The sequence below is a fragment of the Enhydra lutris genome, unplaced genomic scaffold (genome assembly GCF_002288905.1).
Source record: "Enhydra lutris kenyoni isolate GAN:26980312 unplaced genomic scaffold, ASM228890v2 scaffoldscaffold39, whole genome shotgun sequence".
Taxonomy (NCBI): domain Eukaryota; kingdom Metazoa; phylum Chordata; class Mammalia; order Carnivora; family Mustelidae; genus Enhydra; species Enhydra lutris.
Genome location: NW_019154123.1, coordinates 2,389,821 through 2,414,557, shown reverse-complemented (window position 1 = coordinate 2,414,557; position 24,737 = coordinate 2,389,821). Strand labels below are relative to the sequence as shown.

General features: G+C 40.3%; 1 protein-coding gene across 4 annotated transcripts in view; it reads right to left on the bottom strand.

The window, feature by feature from the left end:
• The window catches only part of LOC111155077 (NIMA related kinase 10), a 215,373-nt gene that overhangs the window by 190,198 nt on the left and 438 nt on the right, over window positions 1-24,737 (bottom strand). For 3 of the 4 annotated variants that reach the window (XM_022515115.1, XM_022515116.1, XM_022515117.1), the window contains exons 1-2: window positions 7,284-7,357; window positions 6,956-7,016 (exon numbers count right to left, since the gene is read on the bottom strand). In XM_022515115.1, the coding sequence (XP_022370823.1) occupies window positions 6,956-7,016; window positions 7,284-7,357 (135 nt within the window). Of the gene's footprint in view, window positions 1-6,955; window positions 7,017-7,283; window positions 7,395-24,737 lie in introns of those variants that run through there. The other variant, XM_022515118.1, reaches the window with a different exon arrangement.

The following is a 24,737-nucleotide window of genomic DNA, read 5'->3' as shown; positions in this document are numbered from 1 at the left end:
ATCTTGGAAATGTTACTAATCTCCCTGTGTATTAGTTTCCACATCATCAAAATGGAAATAATAATAATAATATATTATATTATATATATTACACACATATATAATAAAAATAATAATAACATAATTATTATGTGCAGAGTTATTATGAAAATTAAGTGAGTTAGTATTTATAAAGCACTAGTTATATGCATGGCATAGTTTCCAAGTGCTTTACAAATATTCTAATAATCCTCATGATTATTCTCATCATGCAGATAAATTTGCTAACCAAATAAAATGTGTCCTTACAAATTAGATGACCCCTGGGTGTGATAACCTCAATGATACTGGCCATGAAGTCACAGCAATGAGCAAATGTTCCAGGGTTACACAGGAAACATCACTATGTAGCAAACAGGAAGTGGATTTTCCAGGTCCAAGGTTTTTCAAACCACCTGCCATTCCCACAACTCCCACAATACTGATCACAAGAGGGAAGGTAGCCAGCACAGAGAAAAATAGCCCAGTCCACTCAGGGAAGAGGGGTGGGAAGATGCCACAGCTTGCAGCCGTCCTCTTTGCTGGCAGAATAGGCAGCCAACATTGGGAATCAACTCATGGAGACTCAGTTGATAAGATGGACTTGGCAGCTATAGCTGCAAAGACCATGAACTTATTAGAAGGAAACTTGAAGCAACCAGCCCTCTTCAGATGAAAACAATGTGAGTTCAGAGTCCAATCCACAGCTTTCTCCCTTGCCTCCCCAATTGGTCTCCATATTTGTCATCATCTACTGCAGGAGGTCCAGTGAAATCTGTATGATACCGTTCACCAACCTGGTATCATCACAATCAGGGTATCCACGTGAGCTCCCCCTTACATATTTCTTCATGTTAAGCCATTAGCTCTTTTAAAGCATACTACATTTGACAGATTGTTCTGGGCAACCCAACATCTGAAACTTCAGACATAATAAATATATCATAACACAAATTGACATAGATCACTTTAAAGTGTGTCCTGTCCTTTCTCACAAGTGATGGACTTACAGGCTCTTGGATTTGAAACCTATTCAGAAGGCACAGGACTCAATCATTTGTCCTCATGACCACCATCAGCATGGACAATACTTACATGGAGTTTACTGCACACGAGGCACTGTTCTAAGTGCTTTGCAAGTATTAAATATATTTAATGCTCCTAACAAACCTATGAGATGAATACCATTTTATAGATGAGAAAAACTAAGGCAGAGAGGGGCTAAGTGACTTGCCTAAGGGTCACAGGGCTAGCAAGGGACAGAGTTTGTATTCAAATCCTAGCAACCTGTCTCCCTCTCCAACATGCTCAGACCTCCACCATCTGTGTATGTATCTCTAGTGATGAGAAACACTGTCCTGAGTCAGTCCTCTTGCTTTTCACTATTCCACCTTGCCCAGTGAGAAAATCTCACTGTGTTCTGTTCCTATCTTCTGGTCCAGTGTCATCTCTTTGCACAATATTTGAAAAGACTCAATTGTTTCTTTAAATGTGTAGAGGGATTTCTGGGGGAATCCCCAGACTCTATGCTGTGAGGACAAACAACCCTGTGGAGAGGCCTCTCACCCACAAACAGCGCCTACTTGCCAGCCCCAGTAACCCCATCAGCAACCCCATTGGAACCTCAACGAGAACTATCCAGGTAAACTGCCCTCAATTCATGACCCACAAAATGGGTGAGAGAGTAAATGATCATTGTTGCTTTAAACCACTAAGTTTTAGAATGATTCTCTAACCAGTATTTGATAATAAATCTACCATGGACTAAAATAAGAATCCACAAGTCCATATAACATAAATAAATACCCAAGTAAGCCAAACAGGTCGGTCAAATATAAAACTGTACCCCAAGTTCTGGCTGCATCGAATCGGTCATTTGTCCCAGAAACCACCTTAGTGTTTGACCACTCCACGCCTGGGCGTGTGTTGCAGACTGATCACGTTTCAGGACTCAGCTCTAACAGCCTCCTGGTGAGGACCTGCCCCTTCCTGGCAGAGCGGTTCACTCCCACCCTGGCAGCATTTCTCCACTAACCTCTCTCATAGCACTTACCACACCTGATACAACTCCAAGTTTACAGATCAGCCTCTTCCCTTTGAATATGGCCACCCTGAGGGCAGCATCCTGTCTGTCTTTGTGACCTTAGCACCTCTCAGAGCCTGGCACACAGTATATATTCAAAGGTGAAACTGTTGAATGAACGCTTACTTTATCCCCTGTCTCTTTGCTAAACGGATTCATTGTTCGCCACTTTCTAGATGCATCCATCCGTTCCACACTTCTGTTCCAGACACATCATTTGTCAGCAGTGTGATGAGGCACTGGGCATACAGGAAGCAGGACAGCCATGGCCTCTGCTTTCAAGGAGTTCAGAGTCCCATGGAGTGGGGGAGGGGAAAACCAGCATGAGAACAGGCTGCAGGATGAGTGAACAAGGATTTGTTGTGGTAGAAGGAAGTACAGGGTGGGCCACGGACCAGGATGCCAAGAGTATTTCAGAGTATTCCAGACAGACGTTTATGGGTGGGAAGACAGAGGACAGCTGTGTGTGTTCTAGAAAATGAGAGGTACCTGAACAGCCTGAATAGTAATAGTGGAAAGTGAAGAGACTACAGACTGAAGCAAAGGACTTTCCTAAAAATGTGTTTGTGTCATTTCTGATTGCGAATGTCAACACTCCCTATGGCTTACAGAATCAAACACAGAATGTGTAGATGGGCCTTCAGACACTGCACAATGTCATCTAGCTCTAGGTATGATTACTTCTAATAGAAACATTTAGCCACCATTTTTCTTAAATGCTTGTGATTTTCCTCTCATCAGATATCTGATTATTTTACTCACTTCACTGATAATGCCTTTCCACCAATTCCACTGATGGAAAACTGGCCTATTTTCCAAGGACCATCTTCGTCCTGTGATTTGAGCTAAAAGTGGAGTCCTTATACCTGTCAAAATCCATACGCCCACTGTCCGTACCATTCCTTCAGGACTGTCTTGCCTTGTCATGTGCTACAACTGCCTTTCCTAGACCTCCATCCTTCAGAACACAGGAACTGTGCCTTATGCCTTTTCTTTCCTAAGTATTTATCAAAACCTCTTTTATTTTAAGGTAATTGGTCTATAATGAATTCATTTGTTCTTTCTTCTACCCTTTTTACTTATTGCAAACCAATTTCTCAGCTTCCTGTGGCTTTGGATATAGAGGAAAAAATCCAAATTCCAGCTCTTGGTAGTTTACTTCAAGATTTGTGGAAACCTCTGGTGAAATCTCCAACCCTGCCCCCTCCGTGTTCTGTCCCACTGTTGGAACTGTCCTACAGAACGGCAAGCTCTAATGTGGTTAAACAACGCACACAGAGATAGAGCAGTCAAGACAAAGAATGAAAGTAGAACACGGAACACAAGGAAACAATAGAGAAGTGGCTTGGCTCATTAGAGATTCAGATAAAGGACATTACAGTTCTTTGCAGTTCTCTGCCTAAACCACAAAGTAAATTTCCTCTGCAACCAATTAATTGGCCATTTGGGTCCATTTGCAAATAAAAGGCCAGATCTTGTTAGATCAGAAATTCAGGTGAGTGAGCCTTACTCCCAAATTTCCCTTTTCAAATTGACTGCTAAATAATCTCAGAGCCAAATGTGTGACCCACTTGCATATTTCGATGACTATCTCTGTGTGTCTCACTCTACTTTGTCCCCAACCCTTACCCTTGTTCTTCTTTCTTCTTTGGCCCTGGTTTTAATTTATGATAAACTGTCATACTTTGTGTATCTTTGTAAAAACCTCCTTACATTCTTTCTGGAATAAGCAAGATATAAATAAATGCTTGACTTATTCTTTCCAATATCATTCTTCTCCATACTATTTTACTAAAAGGAGAATAGGATGTTCAGAATAACATTTATTATTCCAAAATTAAAAATGAATTAAGGTTTAGCAGATAGAATTAGGAATGAATTTTGTGAGCCTTGGGATCTTCATATCATTGAGGACCTTTTCATTTCTTCTTAGAACCACCTACTTTCTGAATAATTCAAGCATTACAAATATGCATTTTTATACATGTGAAAGACTTTACAAAAAGCTATGCCATGTGAACTTGTCAGACAACAAACTGCAAATTCTAAAATTGGTTAAAGGAGGAGGAACTATTAAATTCACTTTAGTTAACTCCACCAGGTGTTAACAAGAAAGTGGTGTTGAAAGGAGACACAATAGATCTAGCAGCATGAGCTTCAAAGTTGGAAAATTAGAGGCAAAAACTACCATTAGAGGGGCACCTGGGTGGCTCAGTCGGTTAAACTTCTGACTCTTGATTTTAGCTGAGGTCGTGATCTCAGGTCATGGGATGGAGCCCCACATCAGATTCGGTTTGGGATCTCTCCCTCTCTCTCGGCCCCCACCCCACTCACATATGCTCTCTCTCTCTCTCTCTCAAGTAAATAAATAAATCTTTAAAACAATAACAACACCATTGGTGTTTCTGTTACTCTGGTCATGAAGTTATCCATGCTCATGACAGAACCCAGTCCTTTTTTTTTTTTTCCTTAAAGATTTATTTATTTATTTGAGAGAGAGAGAGAGAGAGCACAAGCAGGGGGAGTGGGAGAGGGAGAAGCAGGCTCCCTGCTGAGCAGGGAGCTGGATGCGGGGCTCAATCCCAGGACTCTGGGATCATGACCTGAGCTGAAGGCAGAGGCTTAACCCACTGAGCCACCCAGGTGCTCCAGAACCCAATTCTTTTTTTTTTTTTAAAGAGATCACAAGTAGGCAGAGAGGCAGGCAGAGAGAGGGAGGAGAAAGCAGGCTCCCTGCTGAGCAGAGAGCCCGATGTGGGGCTCGATCCCAGGACCCTGAGATCATGACCTGAGCCGAAAGCAGAGGCTTTAACCCACTGAGCCACCCAGGCGCCCCCCAGAACCCAATTCTTAAACCGTAATTCCAATTTGACAAAAAGTGACCCAGAACTAACTAAACTGAGGATATAGTAAAGCAGAGTCAAAGTCAAAGTTGCTGGCATTGAGAAATACGTAATCTCATCTAGAAATAAGACATGTAGATAAACGTTTCCAAAACAAGAAAGAACATAGTGCTATAACCGTGAAAGAAAGTGCTTTGGGAACAGAAAGATTGTTTCCAGAATGCAAAATAAAGGAAAGGCTTTTTTTCCGGAAGCGGTGTCACTCGATTTGGGTCTTAGAGATAAATGAGATTTTATAGGGAAGAAATTTGGGAGAAGGGAATAGTAAAAGCAAAAGGTAGAAGTCTTTGACATCATGGTTACATCTTAGGATGTACAATGAAAAAGAATGGGAACTACAACCAAAACCCTATGTGAGTTACCTTGCTTACCTTCTAAGAAAGAATGGATGTGATTTGGGGGTAATTGTCCATGAAGGCTTGTGAGCAGCAAGCCAGGGAGTTTTTTTTTTTAGCAGCGTAGTGATAGACAAAGAGCAAGGTGATTGCTGACACAGCTGGATGGGAAGAAATTGTTCCTGAGGGCCATAGTATGAATAACAGAGAAGAAGGATTGATAGGTGAAAAGATATTTTATGCCCCTGTTTACTCTGAATCAAGGATTATCCAACTATTTTTTTTTTAACTGGAATTTAATTTCCTAGATCATTTAAAAGGTATCTCAGGGGCTAGAGGCATATACTGCAAAGAGGCAGTGTTTGGGTTCAGATCTGTATTAACCATCAGCTGGCTCTATGATTTTGAGAAAGTCTCTTAATTCCCTGTGCCTCATTTTCCTAATCTATAAAAGTGGGAGATGTGGTTACTATGTGTCTGATACACCAGACACATAGTAAATGTTCCCAAAATAAAACTACATTATTTGGCCTTTATGTGCCATCAAATCATTAGGAAGTCATCCTTGACTATAAATAAATAGACAAAAATGTAGTTCTCAGTTAGTTTGATGGATATAACAAAATCTATAAGGATTCCCACAATTTGAGCTCTTAAACAAATTTACTTAAATGTGGGGCACCAGGGTGGCTCAGTGGGTTAAAGCTCTGCCTTCGCTCAGGTCATGATCCCAGGGATCGAGCCCTGCATCGGGCTCTCTGCTCGGCGGGGATCCTGCTTTCCCCTCTCTCTCTGCCTGCCTCTCTGCTGCTTGTGATCTCTGTCTGTCAAATAAATAAATAAAATCTTTAAAAAAAATTTACTAAGACAAGGATAGCACAGTAGACTTTGGTGCCAGGTCACTGCAGTCAAGAAGCATCCCTATCATTACCAGTTAATGGTGCTGACTGTCTGCTGTTAACACTAGAATTAGCGCTTGCTGTGCTGTTCCCCAAATCCTCATGGATGGCCTCGAATCTCAGGAGTCTCCCAAGTCTTACAGAAGTAAAACCAAAAAGAAAAGTGTAAAGATAATTTCAAGCAGAGGTGCAATTCTTTTGCCCATGTAATAAAAATATAAAAATGCTATCATAAAAATAGCCAAATTCATCCATTTCCAGTCTTTTCATGAGATAAAATGTGCAGCAAGCATCAAGAGCAGTACTGTAGGAACAGGACAGCATGAAGAGGAGTGGAGGGGAGAAGAAAGGAAACTCAGTAATTAGTGTTTGGGAGAAAAATCAAATTCCCTAAAGCTCCAAAGAGTCAAACACTGGGCATTCAATAGAACAGTACACTGTTTCTAGACTGAAGGGCTTTGGTAATTAGGACACATGGCAATAAGCAGAAAATAGAGCAGGGCCCAGCCATGAGAAGAGAACAAAAAGGCTATAGACCCTGAGTCTTGGCAGAACCTAAACCAAGTATGAGAGAAACAGCCACATGAAGAGAAACAAGACATACTTAACAACTAAGAAACGCAGGTATATTATTGTTCATAAAAATGTTAAATCAATCCCTTTGGAAACATGTGAGTTCTCTTTTATTAATGCATGCACAGTCTTTGAAAACACTACCTGTTGTTTGCTTGACTGGACGTTCAAAAGGCAACGAAGTCTTTTAAGATCTGAATAGTCCCTAGAAGAAAGAACACAATGTCAACCGACTGAAGATTCCCAGAGAACTAGTCAACCCCCTGATGGCACTGCCCCTTTGAGGCTTGTTTCATAGATGGAAACCTACACACACTAAGCATTTCCTTTAGAACTCTAGAAATAATCAAACATTTCAGTAAACACCATAACCCAGAGTAACCATTGTCAAGGGTCTACTCTATTTCTCAAAAAGCCATTAAATCTTGTTGCTGGCCACTGTCAGAGATACTAATTATCAGGAAGGGGTTACCTGGTGGTGATTCCTTGCTGTTTTTTATCAGTTGATTTTTCTGTGGTCTTCACCTTTTTATCTTGATCAGGCATTGTAAAACATCAATGCCCCAGAATTAACATTGCATGCCTTTCAAAATAAACCAGAGGGGAAAACTTTAGTTGGGTTGTGTGTTCCAGAATATTCTCAGGTCAAAAGTCACTTTATAGTACTTATTTAAATATGCAAAAGCTAACATTCATTTATAATACAACAACAAAAAAATGTTAACATGAGATTGGAAGAACAAATATTGTGAAAATGTCTATGCTACCTAAAGCAATCTACACATTTAATGCAATCCCTATCAAAACCCCATCCATTTTTTTCAAAGAAAAAAATAATCCTAAAATTTATATGGGACCAGAAAAGACCTCAAATAGCCAGAGGAATATTGAAAAAGAAAGCCAAAGTTGGTGGCATCACAATTCCAGACTTCAAGCTCTATTACAAAGCTGTCTTCATCAAGACAGTACGGTACTGGAAGAAAAACAGACACATAGATCAATGGAATGGAATAGAGAGCCCAGAAATAGACCCTCAACTCTATGGTCAACCAATCTTCAACAAAGCAGGAAAGAATGTCCAATGGAATAAAGACAGTCTCTTCAACAAATGGTGTTGGGAAAATTGAACAGCCACAGGCAGAAAAATGAAACTGGACCATTTCCTTACACCACACACAAAAATAGACTCAAAATGGATGAAGGACCTCAATGTGAGAAAGGAATCCATCAAAATCCTGAGAAGAACACAGGCAGCAATCTCTTCGACCTCAGCAATAGCAATTTCTTCCTAGAACATCGCCAAAGGCAAGGGAAGGAAGCAAGGGAAAAAATGAACTATTGGGACTTCATCAAGATCAAAAGCTTTTGCACAGCAAAGGAAATAGTTAACAAAACCGAAAGACAACTGACAGAATGGGATAAGAGATTTGCAAACGACATATCAGATAAAGGGCTAGTATCCAAAATTTATAAAGAACTTATCAAACCGAACACCCAAAGAACAAATAACCCAATCAAGAAATGGGCAGAGGACATGAACAGACATTTCTGCAAAGAAGACATCCAGGTGGCCAACAGACACATGAAAAAGTGTTCCACATCACTCGGCATCAGGAAAATACAAATTAAAACCACAGTGAGATACCACCTCACACCAGTCAGAATGGCTAAAATTAACAAGTCGGGAAATGACAGATGCTGGCGAAGTTGCAGAGAAAGGGGAACCCTCCTACACTGTTGGTGGGAATGCAAGCTGTTGCAACCACTCTGGAAAACAGCATGGAGGTTCCTCAAAAAGTTGGAAATAGAGCTACCCTACAACCCAGCAATTGCACAACTGGGTATTTACCCTAAAGATAAAAATGTAGTGATCCGAAGGGGCACGTGCACCTGAATGTTTATAGCAGCAAGGTCCACAATAGCCAAACTATGGAAAGAACCTAGATGTCCATCAACAGATGAACGGATAAAGAAGAGGTGGTATATATATACGATAGAATACTATGCAGCCATCAAAAGAAATGAAATCTTGCCATTTGCGATGACATGGATGGAACTAGAGGGTATTATGCTTAACGAAATAAGTCAATCAGAAAAAGACAACTATATTATGATCTCCCTGATATGAGGAAGTCGAGAAGCAACATGGGGGGCTTTGTGGGATAGGAAAAGAATAAATGAAACAAGATGGGATCAGGAGGGAGACAAACCATAAGAGACTCTTAATCTCACAAAACAAACTGAGGGTTGCTGGGGGGATGGGAGGGAGGGAGAGGGTGGTTGGGTTAGGGACATTGGGGAGGGTATGTGCTATGGTGAGTGCTGTGAAGTGTGTAAACCTGGCAATTCACAGACCTGTACCCCTGGGGCTAATAATATATTATATGTTAATTTAAAAAAATGGAAAAAAAAGCTTAACATGAGTAGCATTTCGGGACATATGGGTGGTTTAGTTGGTTGAATGTCTGACTAGGTATCAGCTCAGGTCTTGGGATCGAGCCCCGCATTGGGCTCTGTCCTCAGTGGGGAGTCTGCTTGAGATTCCCTCTCCCCTTTTTCTTCTGCCCCTTCTCCCTTTTCCAAAATAAATAAGAAAATCTTTAAAAAAAAAATGAGTAGCATTTATGATTTATCATTCAAAGGCCTTCAGATACATTTAGGACACAGTTTAAAGGTATAGTAGCCCCAGAGTTTCTGTTCTCTGAGTCACCCTTGTTTTCAAATATTCTGACCAATTGTTCCAACAAACATACTATTCTTCTTGTCAGGAAAAGTGCCCCCATTGGGGTTTTCCAAAATATATATCTATAAGCAAATATCTGGAGCCCAACTAATGCCTTTATGCCCTCTTACTTGTCTTCTCGACAAGAATCCTTAACTATATACTTCTAATTCCAGGGGTTCCTCCCTCATCATGGGTCATCTGCCTAAGAGCCCAAAGAAAGCCCCACCCACCTGTCAATAGCATTACAGTGTCAAAGGTAAACACAAAACTTCACTGGATCTCCAGAATTCCTAAAGCTTCCAAACTGCCACTTGATCCCCAGGTGGGTCAATGGCAGTCACAAGTTCTTCAGCAAGAATTGGGCCAGTCTTGCACAGCCCCTACACTCACTCAACCCCTCTGTCAAAAACGAGCCAACAGGCCCAAAATGGAGTCACTTATGCTAATCCCCAGGTAACCAAATCTAAGTACATTTTTAGCCCTCCCAGATATGAACACTTAAACAAGCCAAGCAGGAATGATCAGATCAGCATTAGTTAAATAATCTGCCTGATAAACCCATGTTACCCTTTAGGGAAAAGTAATCTTGCAATAGTCTACTTTTTGACTAGCATTACTTCCTTGTTCCTGCTCCTTTCTGCCTATGAAGCTCCTCAGAGTTCCTTCCTATCTGCTAGAATGGATGTTGTCTAATTCATGAATCACTGAATAAAGTCAATAAGATCTTTAAAATTTACTCAGCTGAAGTTTGTTTTCAAACAATCTGGACAGTTAATCTGGCCAGCCTGGGAATACAACCCAATAGGCATTTCAATCTTCTAGATAAGCTTTGTAGTCATCATGGCCACCCTTCCTAGGGTAAATTTTAATACTATTTCCCACTCCCACTCAAAAGCTAAGTAAGAGATAAGGCAGATTACTTAACCATTGAACAGAAAACTATTTATTTGTCTTTTTTTCCTTAATCAATTTGATTCAATTGTTTTAATTTCCAGACTAAAAATAAACAAATAAAAAGCTGAAGACAGCCTTACTTTCAGTTACATAGCAAATACAAAATTAAATATGCTATTGGTTTAATTTGATTGGATATAAAATTTTCCAACTGTGCTTTAATGTCACAGCTTGACTTCAGAGTTATTTTCAGGCATGAGAAAGCATGTATTATTGTCTTATAATTGCATGCCTCAAAGTATTGTGAAATCGAAGGTCAATTCCAAGTGTTTCAGAGATATTTAAAGGTAAAAGGAATGTGCCAATAGGTGTTTCACTGCAACAGAATGGAGTGAAACTTTATTTTGTGAAATGAACAAAGTTTATGTAAGGATTAAAAAATTATTTTTCCAGTAGAGTAGTCATATTTATGACAAAGAGTTGAGCTGGAATTATCAGTTGGGGACCAAGGCTCTCTTCACAGAAGATCATCAAGAAAAGCACAAAAATAGTATTTTAGGACTGTGCTTAGGACATAACACCAGGGATTCATACAATCAAGAAATATTTACTGAACATTTACTATGTCCAATCTCAGCCTGAAAACTGTTAAAGGTAAAGCAGGCTATCACAGGCATATGATTCTCCCACAAGCAAGTAAAAATCCACTTAATGACTTCAAACTATGTTTTGTGATGTACTCAGAGATTGATTTCACTTTCACTTTTCTATAACAGAAAGAAAGAAGAAGGAAGGGAAGGAGGGAGGACGAGAAGGATGGAGGAAGGGAAGAAGGGATGACACAGGTGATCTACAAATAATTATTAAAAGCAAAAGATCCAAGTGCTTCTTATATATGGATATTAAAATGCCCCCAAGGTTCTAAAATAAATGGAAATCCAGTCAAAATTAATAGAATCTGATTTTACTTTTCCCTCAAGGACAGAGGGAAAATTCCACATAGACACATTGGCCTGCTGGCCTCCAATTCCTGTGCAAACCATAGCTACAGACTGTGTTAGAAGTAGGAAATGAAAGCCACAAGGATTAGCATATGAAAATGTGTAGAAAAGCTTCTGCCAGAAGGAGAGCATATCTAGCCAGATCATACCCTGCTAAATACCCCATCTTATTCCCCTGTTTAATCTGCATAATTTGATTGACCCAATGTGTGAACAGGAAATAATCATCTAATAGTTCTATCAGTTTAAGATTAATGTCTACTCTGTGAGCTGGAAGAGTGAGAATAGATAACTCTCTGGGAATGCTTCACTTAAACAGTAAACAAGTCCACAGGAATCAGTAGAAACAGACAATTGCCTTCAGATAAAAAACAAAATCCTTTCCACTTGATGGCTGTTAAAACGGAAACTATTCGGAAGAAAACTTCGAGAAGTTGGGAATACTCTGAAATACTTCATCTAATCCCATTTTAAATCAACAAAAACAATCACGTTTTACCAATGGTTATAATCCAAAACTGGGGATGGGGGAAAGCAGCTCGCATCTTAACTTGCCCAGAGGCAGAATACTTACTGAGGAGGTGTTCTCCAGAGAAGTTAAGCAAGGATGCTACCTAGAGCAAAAGCTCTCCAGAGGGCAGCCTCAGTGTGATTCCAAGGGCAGCTCCAGAGTGCAGATTATGTCTCAGGACTGTATAAACTTGCCCCAGACTTTCATGTTCCTGTTTAGTCTTTAGTCATTGGTTAGGCGTCCTCAAGGGAGGTCATAACCCCCCAAACACTCTTGTCTGGGGGCAAAGGAACTCTACAAGCTTGGGGGGAGTCCTCCAAAAAAGAGACACAGGAACTGGCTGTAAGAAGCAAAGGAATATTGAAGCCAACACCTAGCACATAAATAGTCCTAAGGGATGGGAGACGACAGTAGGACACCCATGTCATTCGCTGTGATCACCAACCCCAGTGGGAGAGCTGTGGACGATGAGGATGCAAGAACCTTGCTGGGGATACACATTGAGCACAGCCTCGAGTTTCCCTTCTTTGCTTGACCTCTCTAGGACTTTCACTTCTCTGATCCCTCTACCCTTTCCCTCTTGCTCAACTTCACTTCAGCCCTACTGGCCTTCTCCCTGGCTCATCAACATGGCAAACCCATTCCTGCTCATAAGCTTTGGCCCTTGGCACTTGCCACTTGCTCTTCCTCTCTCATTCCCAGGCTGGCTCCTTCATGTCACTGAGGTATCTGCTCTGATGTCCCCTCCTTGGTGCGGGCTCTTCTAATGAACCTATGCAACCTATTTACCCCCACAGACGAATCCTTACCACATCACCCTGTTTCATCTCCTTCTGAAGATCGTCAACATCAGAAATATTCTTGTCCATTTATTGGTTTTCTTGCACTAGATCCTAAGGCCCACATGAACAGAAACTGTATCTGCTTTACACACAAATACATCCCCCACACGCCGAATAGCACATGGCACAGTACAGACATAGTATAAAAGCTCAAAAAATATATGTGTCATAATCTACAAGGAGTAGCGAAGGCATCTTTACCAATGTTCATGAAGTATTTGCTTTTTAACAACTATTTTAGGATTTTAGTATGAGAACCTCCTCTAACCCCCCCAAACCTGATGTTCCTCCTCAGTGCCCCCAGGGCAGCTTGTACTCCCCACTGTGCAAACATGTGCACAAAATATTGCAATTACATGATTACCTCATTAGACCAGGAATTGGACCTCCCTGGTTCACTTTTTTTTGCGGGGGGGGGGGGGGGGGGGGGGCGCTATAGCTTAAAGCTTAGTTGGCTGGTTTGGGATTTTTTTTCTCTATTTTAATTCAATTAACATATAATGTGTTATTGCTTTCAAAGGTACAGGTCTGTGATTCGTCAGTCTTATATAAAACCCAGTGCTCATTACATCACATGCCCTCCTTAATGTTCATCACCCAGTTACCCCATCCGCCCACCTCTCTCCCTTCTAGCAACCCTCAGTTTTTTTCCTCTGTTTAAGAGTCTCTTATGGTTTGCCTCCCTCTCTGGTTTCATCTTGTTTTATTTTTTTCCTCTCTTCCCCTCTGATCTGTTTTGTTTTTTAAATTCCACATACCAGTGAGATAATACGATAATTGTCTTTTTCTGATTGACTCATTTCGCTTAGCATAATACCCTCTAGTTCCAAGGAAGGCAAACAACAAATATTTACCGTATAAAAAAAAGAATGGACCAATGGATAAAAGAACTATTTAAAAAAACAGAACTGTGTCATCACTCTTTCAATTTAAAAACCTTTCATAGAGCTTCCTCATAAATCAAATCAACGGATGGATATTTGTCATGTTATAATAATCTTGAACATGCTTGGGAATTATCAGTCTTGAGGAGAGAAATTAGAGTTCCATATAATATAATATGCATGAACAGTGCTTTTCAAGTGACCTATGAAGTTTCTTTTTCTTTTTAATTTGCAATCTATTATAGGCCAATACTTTTGGTCCATATCCTGTTCGACAAGGTAAGTCAGCTCGGATCACGTGGTTGGATGTCATAGCAATGTTGAATTGCTGTCAACATTTCGAAACAATCTCAATTTTGTACTATCTCCTTGTGGACCAATAACATATTAGTCTGAAGACCACCCGAATGGCCTAGAAAACTGAAGTCTCTCCTTTCAAATAGCAATATTGTTTTCATAGCAACCCTAGATGATTCTCTGAGAACCACTGCCCCAAGTTCAGAGCCTGCAAGGACTGAGTAGTTGTGCGTTCCAGGACAACTAGGAGAGGGTGAGAGGGAGCCCAGAAGAGGAGAACCGTGGCTGAGAAGTTAGGGCTGAACCTGGGCTCCCCACTTAAGCCAGAGCAGTCCCACTTCACTGGGGTTCTGTGTACAGTTTCATTTCAGAAACAAAATGCTAAAAACAAAAAAAGATAGCCACTGAGTTTTCTAACATTTATTTTACAGATGAGATGAGGCCAAAGAAATTACAATACTAGGCACATAAATAATTATGTTCAGGTGGATTTTCCCTTGAAATTCTAAGTGGGAAAGCTGAAATTTAGTAATTTTTTCTTTTAAAAAGGGAGGGGGCACAGAAGTGAAAGATTATATATAAAATCCTTGTGCATATTACTTAAAGAACAGAAACTTTCAGTATCTTTCATTTGCACATTTCAGCCATGGGACCCAAATACTATCACAGAAGGGTGAGAAAGGATCTTTCCACGCCTCATGGGATAGCGAAACGGGTTTGGTGTTTACAGCCCTGGTCAAGTACAGACAAAATCACAGTACTGACTCACTGTTGAATTTTTTTAATCCATTTTAAAGAGACTCTGAAAGTAATTCTTATCTTCTATTATCGTTTGAAATGTGGGTTAATGCTAAAAGAAGTCCCCAGAGACACACACCTCATTTGCTCATGATCTCTTGGTAATTGCAAGGTAAACACCTATGACAGAAAAAGAAATCCATGCTATGGTAAAATTACCTAATTGTCTGTAATTAATCTAAATTGTACAATATAAACCCACTAACTAGATAACAAGGTATTTGTAATACGGTTTTCAGATTCTCTACCCAGAAATTCTTTTTTATTCCACAGTTGCCTTAACTATTCAGAAGATCCTTAAATGGCCTCATCTTTACTGAAGATGAAACAGAAAACCATTTGATTCATGATAGGAAATAGCTCCAAATCCCACTAATACTTTTTTTTTCTTATTAATCACTTTGGTGATTAAGTACTTACTTTATTTACTACGTTTATCAATGGTTGAGAAAAAAAAGCACTTAGAAAGTAAAAACAGTAAGAGTGTTTAACATGACTCCAGTTAATCACCACTTTGGCTACATCAGGTTTATTATTTTGAAAAAGCACTAAAATAAACTGTTATGAAGCTTACCACAAAAGGAAGTTCTAACTTCCTTGTACCGACAAAAGGGAGTCCTTATTTTCTTTGATGAATGACAGTTAACCTCCATATCAGATTACAAGTTACAGATCTGTCTGTGCTCAAGTACACATTAAAGAAACTGAGAGAATTTTCAGCCCCATAACTATCTGGCAATGCAAAACAAAAAATCATTTCTTTAAGTCCTTTACTGTAGATTTTTTTCTCAATATTCCCTTCATAGTGGTCCTTTGAAAACAAAGTGTGTCAAAATGCATTAGTTAGGTGTTAATTTCTTAATCTTGATAATTGTGCCATGGTCATGCAAGATGCTAACACTGGGGGGGAGCTGAGTGAAGGGTAGATGTGAACTCACTATACTACTTTTGCACCTTTTATGTAAGTCCAAAATTACTTCAGGATAAACAAAATACATTGGCCGCTTGAGCAGTTTATTTAATTAAAGTGCCATGAGAATAGAGAAAGCGTCTCCTTTTTACAAAGAATAATTACACTTAATCTCACAGAGATATAGTGCTTGGTCTTTTCAAACTGGTTGTGTTTTAGAAAACAATATACCCTGCACAGAAAGTGTCAAGTTAGATGGGTCAAATAACTGGAAAATAAAACACGCAGAACACACACACACACACACACACACACACACACACCTTGAAAGTAAAGTGATCTAAAAGTCAAGGAACTCCTGTAAGAAACATGACTTGCTTATACCTGTACGTACCTATTACAACTCAAAAAGGGAGTCGGCTTCTCTAAACTGTGGACTTGATTTTATCCCTAACGTTACATTGTAATTGTTCTTCAGTGGGAAATAGGTGTGGAGCCAGCAGAACAGAAACAGTTGTTCTATGAAAAAACCATAGAGAATATCTGATGTGAGGGTGTCTAACACCTTCCAGGCCCAGGAACAGAATGTAAATGCATGACAGGCATAGAGTAGATCCAGTCAGAGCTTCAGTCAAACCTGAGGAGGCATACCCTCTCTAAAGGGATTTAAACTTACATTAAAAATGAAGCAAATCAAAACTCCTGCACGGGACAAATAAAACAGATCTATAGGCCATGGGTTGAAGATTATGATTCCGTAACCTTCATTTAGCCAAAGAGGAGACTGAGGCCCAGAGAGATAAAAGGTATCCATGGCCACAAAGCACCTTTAAAAGAATGGAGCCCACCCAGTACACTTCTGTGGTCTAAGTCCTAATGGCAAGCTCTGGGTAGATGGGAAAGGGAGGACTTGTTGACATTGGCCCTTAGCCGAGGGCAAAGGGTGATCTAATAGCAACTGATGCTTGCATAACTTCACTTCCTGGACCCTGGGGTGCTCGCAAACATCCATCCATTCATCCTGCCTCACTCATGTGAAACAGGTAGGCGGTGTATTTTCATATCACCATGCAGAGGAAAACAAAGACACAGTTGCTACAGAACCTCCACTGGCAGGACTACATCCCCAGCTAAAGGGCAAGTATTATCATGGCCTTGCTCCTGAGTGAGTAGAGTTGACACCTTCCTTGTGTAAATCGTTTATACTTTAAACAATTTTCTGTCTTATATTCAAACAAGCAATTGAAGATATAAAGAATAAAAAATTCCAATTGTATTCTGTCTCCCACTCACTCCCACAAGTATTTATTGACATCTGCTATATGTTAGACCCTTCTTTAAGACTTTGCCTTCAGGGTGCCTGGGTGGCTCAGTTAGTTAAGCAACTCGGGTCATGATCCTAGAGTCCCAGGATCAAGTCCCACATCAGGGAGTCTGCTTCTTCTGACCCTCCCCCCTCTCATGCTCTCTCTCATTCTCTCTCAGAGGAATAAATAAAATCTTAGGGGAAAAAAAAAAAAAAGATTTTGCCCTCATTTTCCTGTGGCCAGTACTAAACCAAGTTGGACTGCAGGTGCTGCTCCAAAATCAACTAACGTATGTGGCAAGAGATACCATTATAGTTTTCTTCTTTTGAAGCTTTATTCCTGTTCAAACTTATACTTTCTTGGAAAAGGAAATAGCTGCAGGTATGAATATAGTTTCTATGGATCCCTCCACTGCCACTACATAATGATATTTGTGATATGACTGTGTTCACGCCTTGGGTGGCTGCTGACCCAAACCTACTCAGGACATAGTTTGTCATATATCTGTGTTAAAACAAGTGAAACCAGAGACCCATATATTAAGCAGTGATATTGAAAAGAAAAGGAAAAAAAGGTCCAGATGATATGAGGGGGAAATTTATATTAACCAATCAATGAAAGTAACTTAAGTAGCACATGAAGTTTCTCTTCTCTCATTGACCCCAAACACAGCAAGATTACATTCTGTTCTCTATTTTTGTGTGTAAGAGAAAGGTAACAATTATATTCATTCATTCCTTCCTTCAAAAAGTAATTATTGATCCCCTCATATATGCCAAGCACTGAGGATACTGCACTGAATAAGACATGGTCAAAATGTATTCCCGCAAAGTTAACCATCATGGTAATAAATCACGATAACAAATGAGTCCTGGTGATAATAAATAAGTATGGACTGAGCCCAACACCCTAGACCTTCTAAAGGTGAAGAGAACAAGTAAACACATTGATGTTCATAACAACTGGAGGCACTATAAAAAACTAGAAGTACTTTTAAGCCATAAAATTCAATTACATTTCATCTAGTAACACTTTGTTTTAAGTGCATTTTATTATTTACTATAGTCTGAATGTGCACAAGACACTTCTGGGCGCTGCAAAAAAGAATCTATGCACATCTCAGTATGTGTAAGAAGTCCTAAGTACATAGGTCAAACAATATGAAACTACTGCTATTGGACCTTAAAGTGGGGGAGGGGGGATTTCTTGTGGTACAGGCTACTACAAGGGACTAAATAAGAATACTAGGAATGTCAAAAAGCAGAGAAGTTAACTTCTAAAGGAGATTATAAATCAAATGAACTTGGGGGAAAGGAAGATCACTGTGGGCTGAAAAGTCATGGAAAGGCTGGGGACGTGAAGAAGGTCCAGAAAAATGGGTAGGGCTTGTGAAGAACTTTTTAGAAGAGTGAATGAATAAAGGGATGGAGGCAAAATCCTGGGAGTGGTCTGGGGAGACAGCAAGTAGATTAGTTGAACTGGAGCTGAGGAATGTGGAGAGAGGTGGATGATGGTACATGGATGAGTGGCAGCCTCTAAGTCTACAGCCACCTTATGGAACAAAATAGTCACAGATAATCTCAAAATACAGCACTTTGGCATGAACATCAGAAAAAAATGGCACCTTTCTCTTCCTCACCCCCTTAGTTTTTTGGCCATTAAATCCTATTTTTCTACCATTTCTAATATGGTCTCTATCTGTTCACTTCTTTCCACTCTCATAGCCAACACCCTCATCTCCCTCATCACTCACATAAACTACAGCCATCCATTCGTAAGCAGTCCCTCAACTTCCATTTACTCTCTCTGACCAATAACATGGAATCCATTCCCCACAAAGCTACAAAAGCAACCATTTTTATGGACAACTCTGACCAGTTAAGCCTTTGTGGGCTTTCCATTTCTCTTGAGGTAACAAAAATTAACAAGGCCTATGAGGTGTTCCATGGGATGATGCCTCTGCCTTGCCAGTTCCACACCTGACCCCTGAATCCCTGCTCTAGAGCGGGTTCTGCTGGAAACCCCGGGACCTCTATTCCTGGACTCAAGGAACAAATTGGTACGGGAAGACCTGAAAGACTCATCTCTCGTGTCTCAACTTACATGTCCGTTCTTTAAGGTAATTTCCACTGGCATCCTCAATGGGGCCACAGCTTCACTAGGCACTGCCTTGCAGCTCTTAATAAAGGGGAAGATTGAGGCAATAATCCAATAAATACACATGTCTGTCTCCTCTAGTTACTACAAACTAGTCAGGGATAGGGATGGCAGCCCGCTCACTCGTCCCCAGCATCCAGCACAGCATTGCTAGTTTATAACAAAGGTATTCGACAAACGGTTGCTGAATGAATGAATGAATGAATGAATGAAAAAGTCCCAAGTGAAACAGGATTGGGAAGCTCCATGTATAACTGGAGTATCACTAAGTATGGGGAATAAAGATAATGGGGACAAAACTATCAGCAAATAATACGTTTGCCACTATTGACCAGGATCCAGATGTTACAGAATGTTGATTTGACAAAGATCTCATAAACACAAGGAAGCCACAAAGTAAATGTTATTCATGTTAGACATGGACTACCTCGAGTATACAGGAACAGGACAAAACCATCTCCTAAAGATGAGTATTCACATGTATGTCAAATGTAGCACATACGTGGACATTCTAAGAATGTCACATGTTCTCAAATACTTCACAGGTTTGAGCATGTGAATTCTTCTGGTTACACCACTGAGAGGTAGTCCCAAGGAGTAATGGTGGTGGACGAGACCTGGTTTCCATGTGTGCCTGCCACGTGACCTCAGATAGTCCCAGGATCTCTCTGATTAGTAGTTTCTTCATTCACCACAAAATAGAAATAACAGTATACCCTATCATAAAGTGGTGGTTGGGATTAAATAAAGCAAAACCCCTTCAGCACTGTCAATAGCTATAGAAATGTAAGTAATTGTTATTATGATAGCTGTTTGTAAATATTGTCATGGGTAATATTACTTATTACTTCAATCTGAAGAACCTGTCATGCTCATTTTTAATCATTTGTGTACATATGCTGACTTTGATTCATTGATAACAAATAGTAGACAGAAAATGAGAAAAAGTTTTATTTTCAAAATCAAAAATAGTCTCGATTTTAATTTTTTAAATATAATATTATTCAAGATTTACTATAATAAGCATTTTGGTATATTCATTTAATCCTCAAAACGATCCTATGTGGTGGGTAGTGTTAGATCTCCAATTTACAGAAGAAGGAACTGAGGCACTGAGAAGCTAAGTAACTTGGCCAAGATCTCCTATCTAGTAATAAAACAACAGTAATAAGAGCAAATGTTCACCTGGTGCTTAGCCCATGCCAAGGCCACGCTCATTGCTTTCCATACCTTAACTCGTACAAGTCTCCTAACAAATCTGGAAGGCACCTACCATTATTGTCCCCTTTCACAGATGAGTGAACTGAGGCCCACAGAGATTAAGCAATGTGTCCCAGGTCATACAGCTGGTAAGTAGCAGAACAGGAATTTAAAGCCAAAAAGAGCCTTCCCTGTTAATCTAATGCTTTAATAACTCTCATTTACTGGTGGAATTTTTCCAGCTCTCTGTTAGCCTAAGTGAATTTTCTAGACAAATGTTTACCATTTTAATAATCAAATATTACTTCCTATACACTTTTCTGAAACTTTCAGGAACAATACACTAAACACTGTGTAACTTTTTCCTGATGGCCCAGGGTCAATATTATGGCTGCTGTGCTTTCTCCATTCTGCCTCCAGTTTTTATTTTAACTTTCATTAGGAGGGTTTTTTAGTTTCTTTTCCAGATGCGAGCCAGTCAATTGTCATTTTGTCACTGTGACTTTGCTAAGGGCTGTGACGCTAGCACCCAGGTCAATTATAATTATCCCCAATGGAAGATTTAATAAACCCCAAGTTGGACTTAGGTGTATGACCTTTATTATGACTATTGAAATTTCAGCTGAAATGAGGGTAAGACTGACCTCTAGATAAGCATGAGTAATGATAAGAAATCATCTATTTTAGGCAATGTTCATTTTCATGGGTTTTTATTTTTTATTTATTTTTCTTTTTTTTAAGATTTATTTACTTATTTGTCAGAGAGAGAGAGAGAAATAGCACACAAGCAGGGGGAGCATCAGGCAGAGGGAAAGGGAGAAGCAGGCTCCCTGTTGAGCAAGGAACCCTGGATCAAGACCTGAGCCAAAGGCAGACGCTTAAATCACTGAGCTCCATTTTCACGGGTTTTTAAAATCATTGCACATGTCACCCAGATACAAGTATGTTTAATGTTCACTTTCCTATGGAAATAGACCAAGTCTTTCAAAAATATAAGACTCATTTCCAAATTCAAGCCACACAATCTGTCCCTAGGCAGACACTTTCTATCCCCTTACTCTGCTTTATTTTTACCTGTTTACTTGTCTCCCCCCACCCCAAGAAATACAAATAGCTACATTCACATGGTACTTCCCATGTACACATCAGAGTTCTAAGAAATTTGTCGATATGGATTCATGTAATAAAACCACTCCATTTTACGGGAAACTGAGGTGCAATAAATGAAATAACTTGCCAGAGGTCCCACATCGGGCAGTGGGGCAGCTGGCATTTGAACCCAGATAATCTGGAATGAGATTTTGTGTCCTCTGGACCCTGATCTACTATCCCTGAGTATATAAATTCTAAAGGAATAGTGACATTGTTTTGTTCACTGCCAAACATCCAGATGCTCAATAAATATTTATTAACTCTGTGAATGACCTTCTAGGTCCTCTCTGCCTATCTAAGTGCTTAAACTCAGTTCACTCTAACTTTGGCCTCAAAGATGAGCTGGCTCTGACTAGCAGAGCAACATTTCTGGCCCTTTCTTTCACCTACTTTATGGGTTATAGTTTCTTTTGACCCACCTTACCTGGCATGGTGCCCTGGACCAATCAGATGGTCAACAAATACTCATTGAGTGAATGAGTGTCTTACCTTTTTGGGAGCTGTTGACAATACATCAAAGTTGGTGATCAAGTAAGATAGTGTGAACAAGTAGGAGGAGGAGGTCCTAGAAATTGCACTTGAATGAATTAGAAGATTGATTTGTACCTTCTGTGGGCTGACCATGGAAGTTTCACAATTCTCACACTCAGTGTTACTTTTTCTTTTTTGTTAAGACCTTTGTTAGGGCAGCTCTGGTTTACAACAAATCTGAGAGGAAGTTACAGAGGTTTCTCATCCACCACCGGCTCCCACACCTGCATAATCTCCCCTATTAACAGTATCACTCACTAGAATGGTACTTTTTATACCGAGAATGAACTACATCGGTACATCATGATCACCCCAAAGTCCACAGTTTACCTTAGGGTTCACTCTTGGTGTTGTACATTCTATGGGTTTGGACAAATGCATAATGAGATGTATCTATCACTATAATATCATCTGGTATTTCCACTGCCCTAAAAATCCTCTGTTCTCTGTCTATCCATTTCTCCCCAACTCCCAACCCCTGGCAACCACTGATCTTTTTACTGTCTCCAAAATTTTGCCCTTTCCAGAATGTCATATCGTTGAATTCACACAATATGCAGAATTCAGATTCTTTTCAGATTGGCCTCTTTCACTTAGTGATATGCATTTAAGGTTCTTCCATGTCTTTCCATGGCTTGATAGATCATTTCTTCTTAGCACTGTATAATGTTCCATTATCTGGCTGTATCACAGTTTATCCATTCACCCACTAAAAGATATCTTGGTTGTTCGCAAATATTGGCAATTGTGAATAAAACTGCTATAAACAACCATGTGAATATTTCAATTTTTTAAACATGTAAAAATTTACTAAGTATAAGGCACTGTGCACTTGATATGAATTGTTCACATTTAGTCTTTAAGACAATCATGTGAGATGGGTACTATCATCAGTGCACTGTACAGATAAAGAAGCTTATTGGAGGCTAAGTCATTTGCCATGGGCCACTGAACTAAAATGCTGTAGCCAGGATGCAAATCCATGTATCTCTGACTCCAAAGCTTTTCTCTTGCAACCTATGCTGTACTCTATTTCCCACTTGAAACCCATGCCACGTAATAACAACCACCATTATAATAATTATGAAAGACAGACTCTGAGGTGAAGTAGTTTGCAATTACCAAGGATCTTGAAATCTAAGTAAAACTTATAAACTCACTATTCGTATTTTATAAATAAAAGCTTCACTGGCCAGAGATTATTTCAGACTTTTCTGGAACCAAAAAAGGGTGTCATGAAAAGTAATGGCTTCTCATTTTAGAGATTCATTCGCTTAACCAGTATTTGTTGAGCTCCTGGTATGGGCATGATACTGTGAGAGATACAGCAAACACTGAGTAAGACAAATGTAGCCTCTGCCTTCACAAATAATGTCTAGAGAAGGGAAGAGAAAAGTAATGAGTTAACACGAAGAGCAAGACTGGAGAATGAGAATAGGGCTGGGGAGGGTGCAAAAAGTGGAGTCCATTGTGGGCAGTATGAACAACAGATGAAATTACTGCACGGGGGACGCCTGGGTGGCTCGGTTGGTTGAGCGGCTGCCTTCGGCTCAGGTCATGATCCCGGCGTCCTGGGATCGAGTCCCGCATCGGGCTCCTTGCTCATCAGGGAGCCTGCTTCTCCCTCTGCCTCTGCCTGCCATTCCGTCTGCCTGTGCTTTCTCTCTCCCTCTCTCTCTGACAAATAAATAAATAAAATCTTTAAAAAAAAATTACTGCACGGGACAGAGACTGGCATGTTCTGTGAATGAGCGAGATGGAAATGCTGATGGGAGGCCTAACTAAAGAGCTGGAGTAGGATAATGCACAATCTTTGCAGGAAAAAAAAAGGCATATATATATATGCCTTTTTTTTTTTTTTTTTTTTTTTTTTTTTTTTTTTTTTTAAGAGAGAGATCAGCCTAACTCTCCTGGGGAAAATGGTTCCAGACCAGAATCAGGGAAGCTGGATGGGTGCTGAGTTTAACCAAGGAACTGGCAGAAATTTTAATATAGTGAGAATGGAGATGGTGATGTGGAAATTGGTTTGATGTCTATTAAGAAGCTACAGGCTTGATAATTGATGGAAATACAGAAGAGGTGGTGTCAAAGACACTGCCCAGAATGTGATTTTAGTAACTGGATAGGTCTGCCCAAGATAGGGAACCCAAAGGTGTGGCAGTCTGGTGGGAGTGGAGGGAGATAGCTTCTAGGGTCACACAGCTGGGGAGTTAACTGGCAGGTGGATTTGGGGGTCTGGCGCTTCGTGAAGCAGCCTAGGCTGGAGGAGGACGCTTTCCAGTCATCGGCAGACCCGTGATGCGTGAAGGCGTGGAAGTGGACAGCCTCACCCACGTGGTGCAGAACAGCAAAGAGGGCAGTCAAAGCAGCATCACAGAAAGGGAAGGCAGAAAAGCGACGCCTGTAAAGACTTTCATGAATGAGGCTGCAGAGGTATCGGGGAAGACTGGAAGAGACACATTCACGCTCCATGTAGTCTGGCGCTTCGTGAAGCAGCCTAGGCTGGAGGAGGACGCTTTCCAGTCATCGGCAGACCCGTGATGCGTGAAGGCGTGGAAGTGGACAGCCTCACCCACGTGGTGCAGAACAGCAAAGAGGGCAGTCAAAGCAGCATCACAGAAAGGGAAGGCAGAAAAGCGACGCCTGTAAAGACTTTCATGAATGAGGCTGCAGAGGTATCGGGGAAGACTGGAAGAGACACATTCACGCTCCATGTA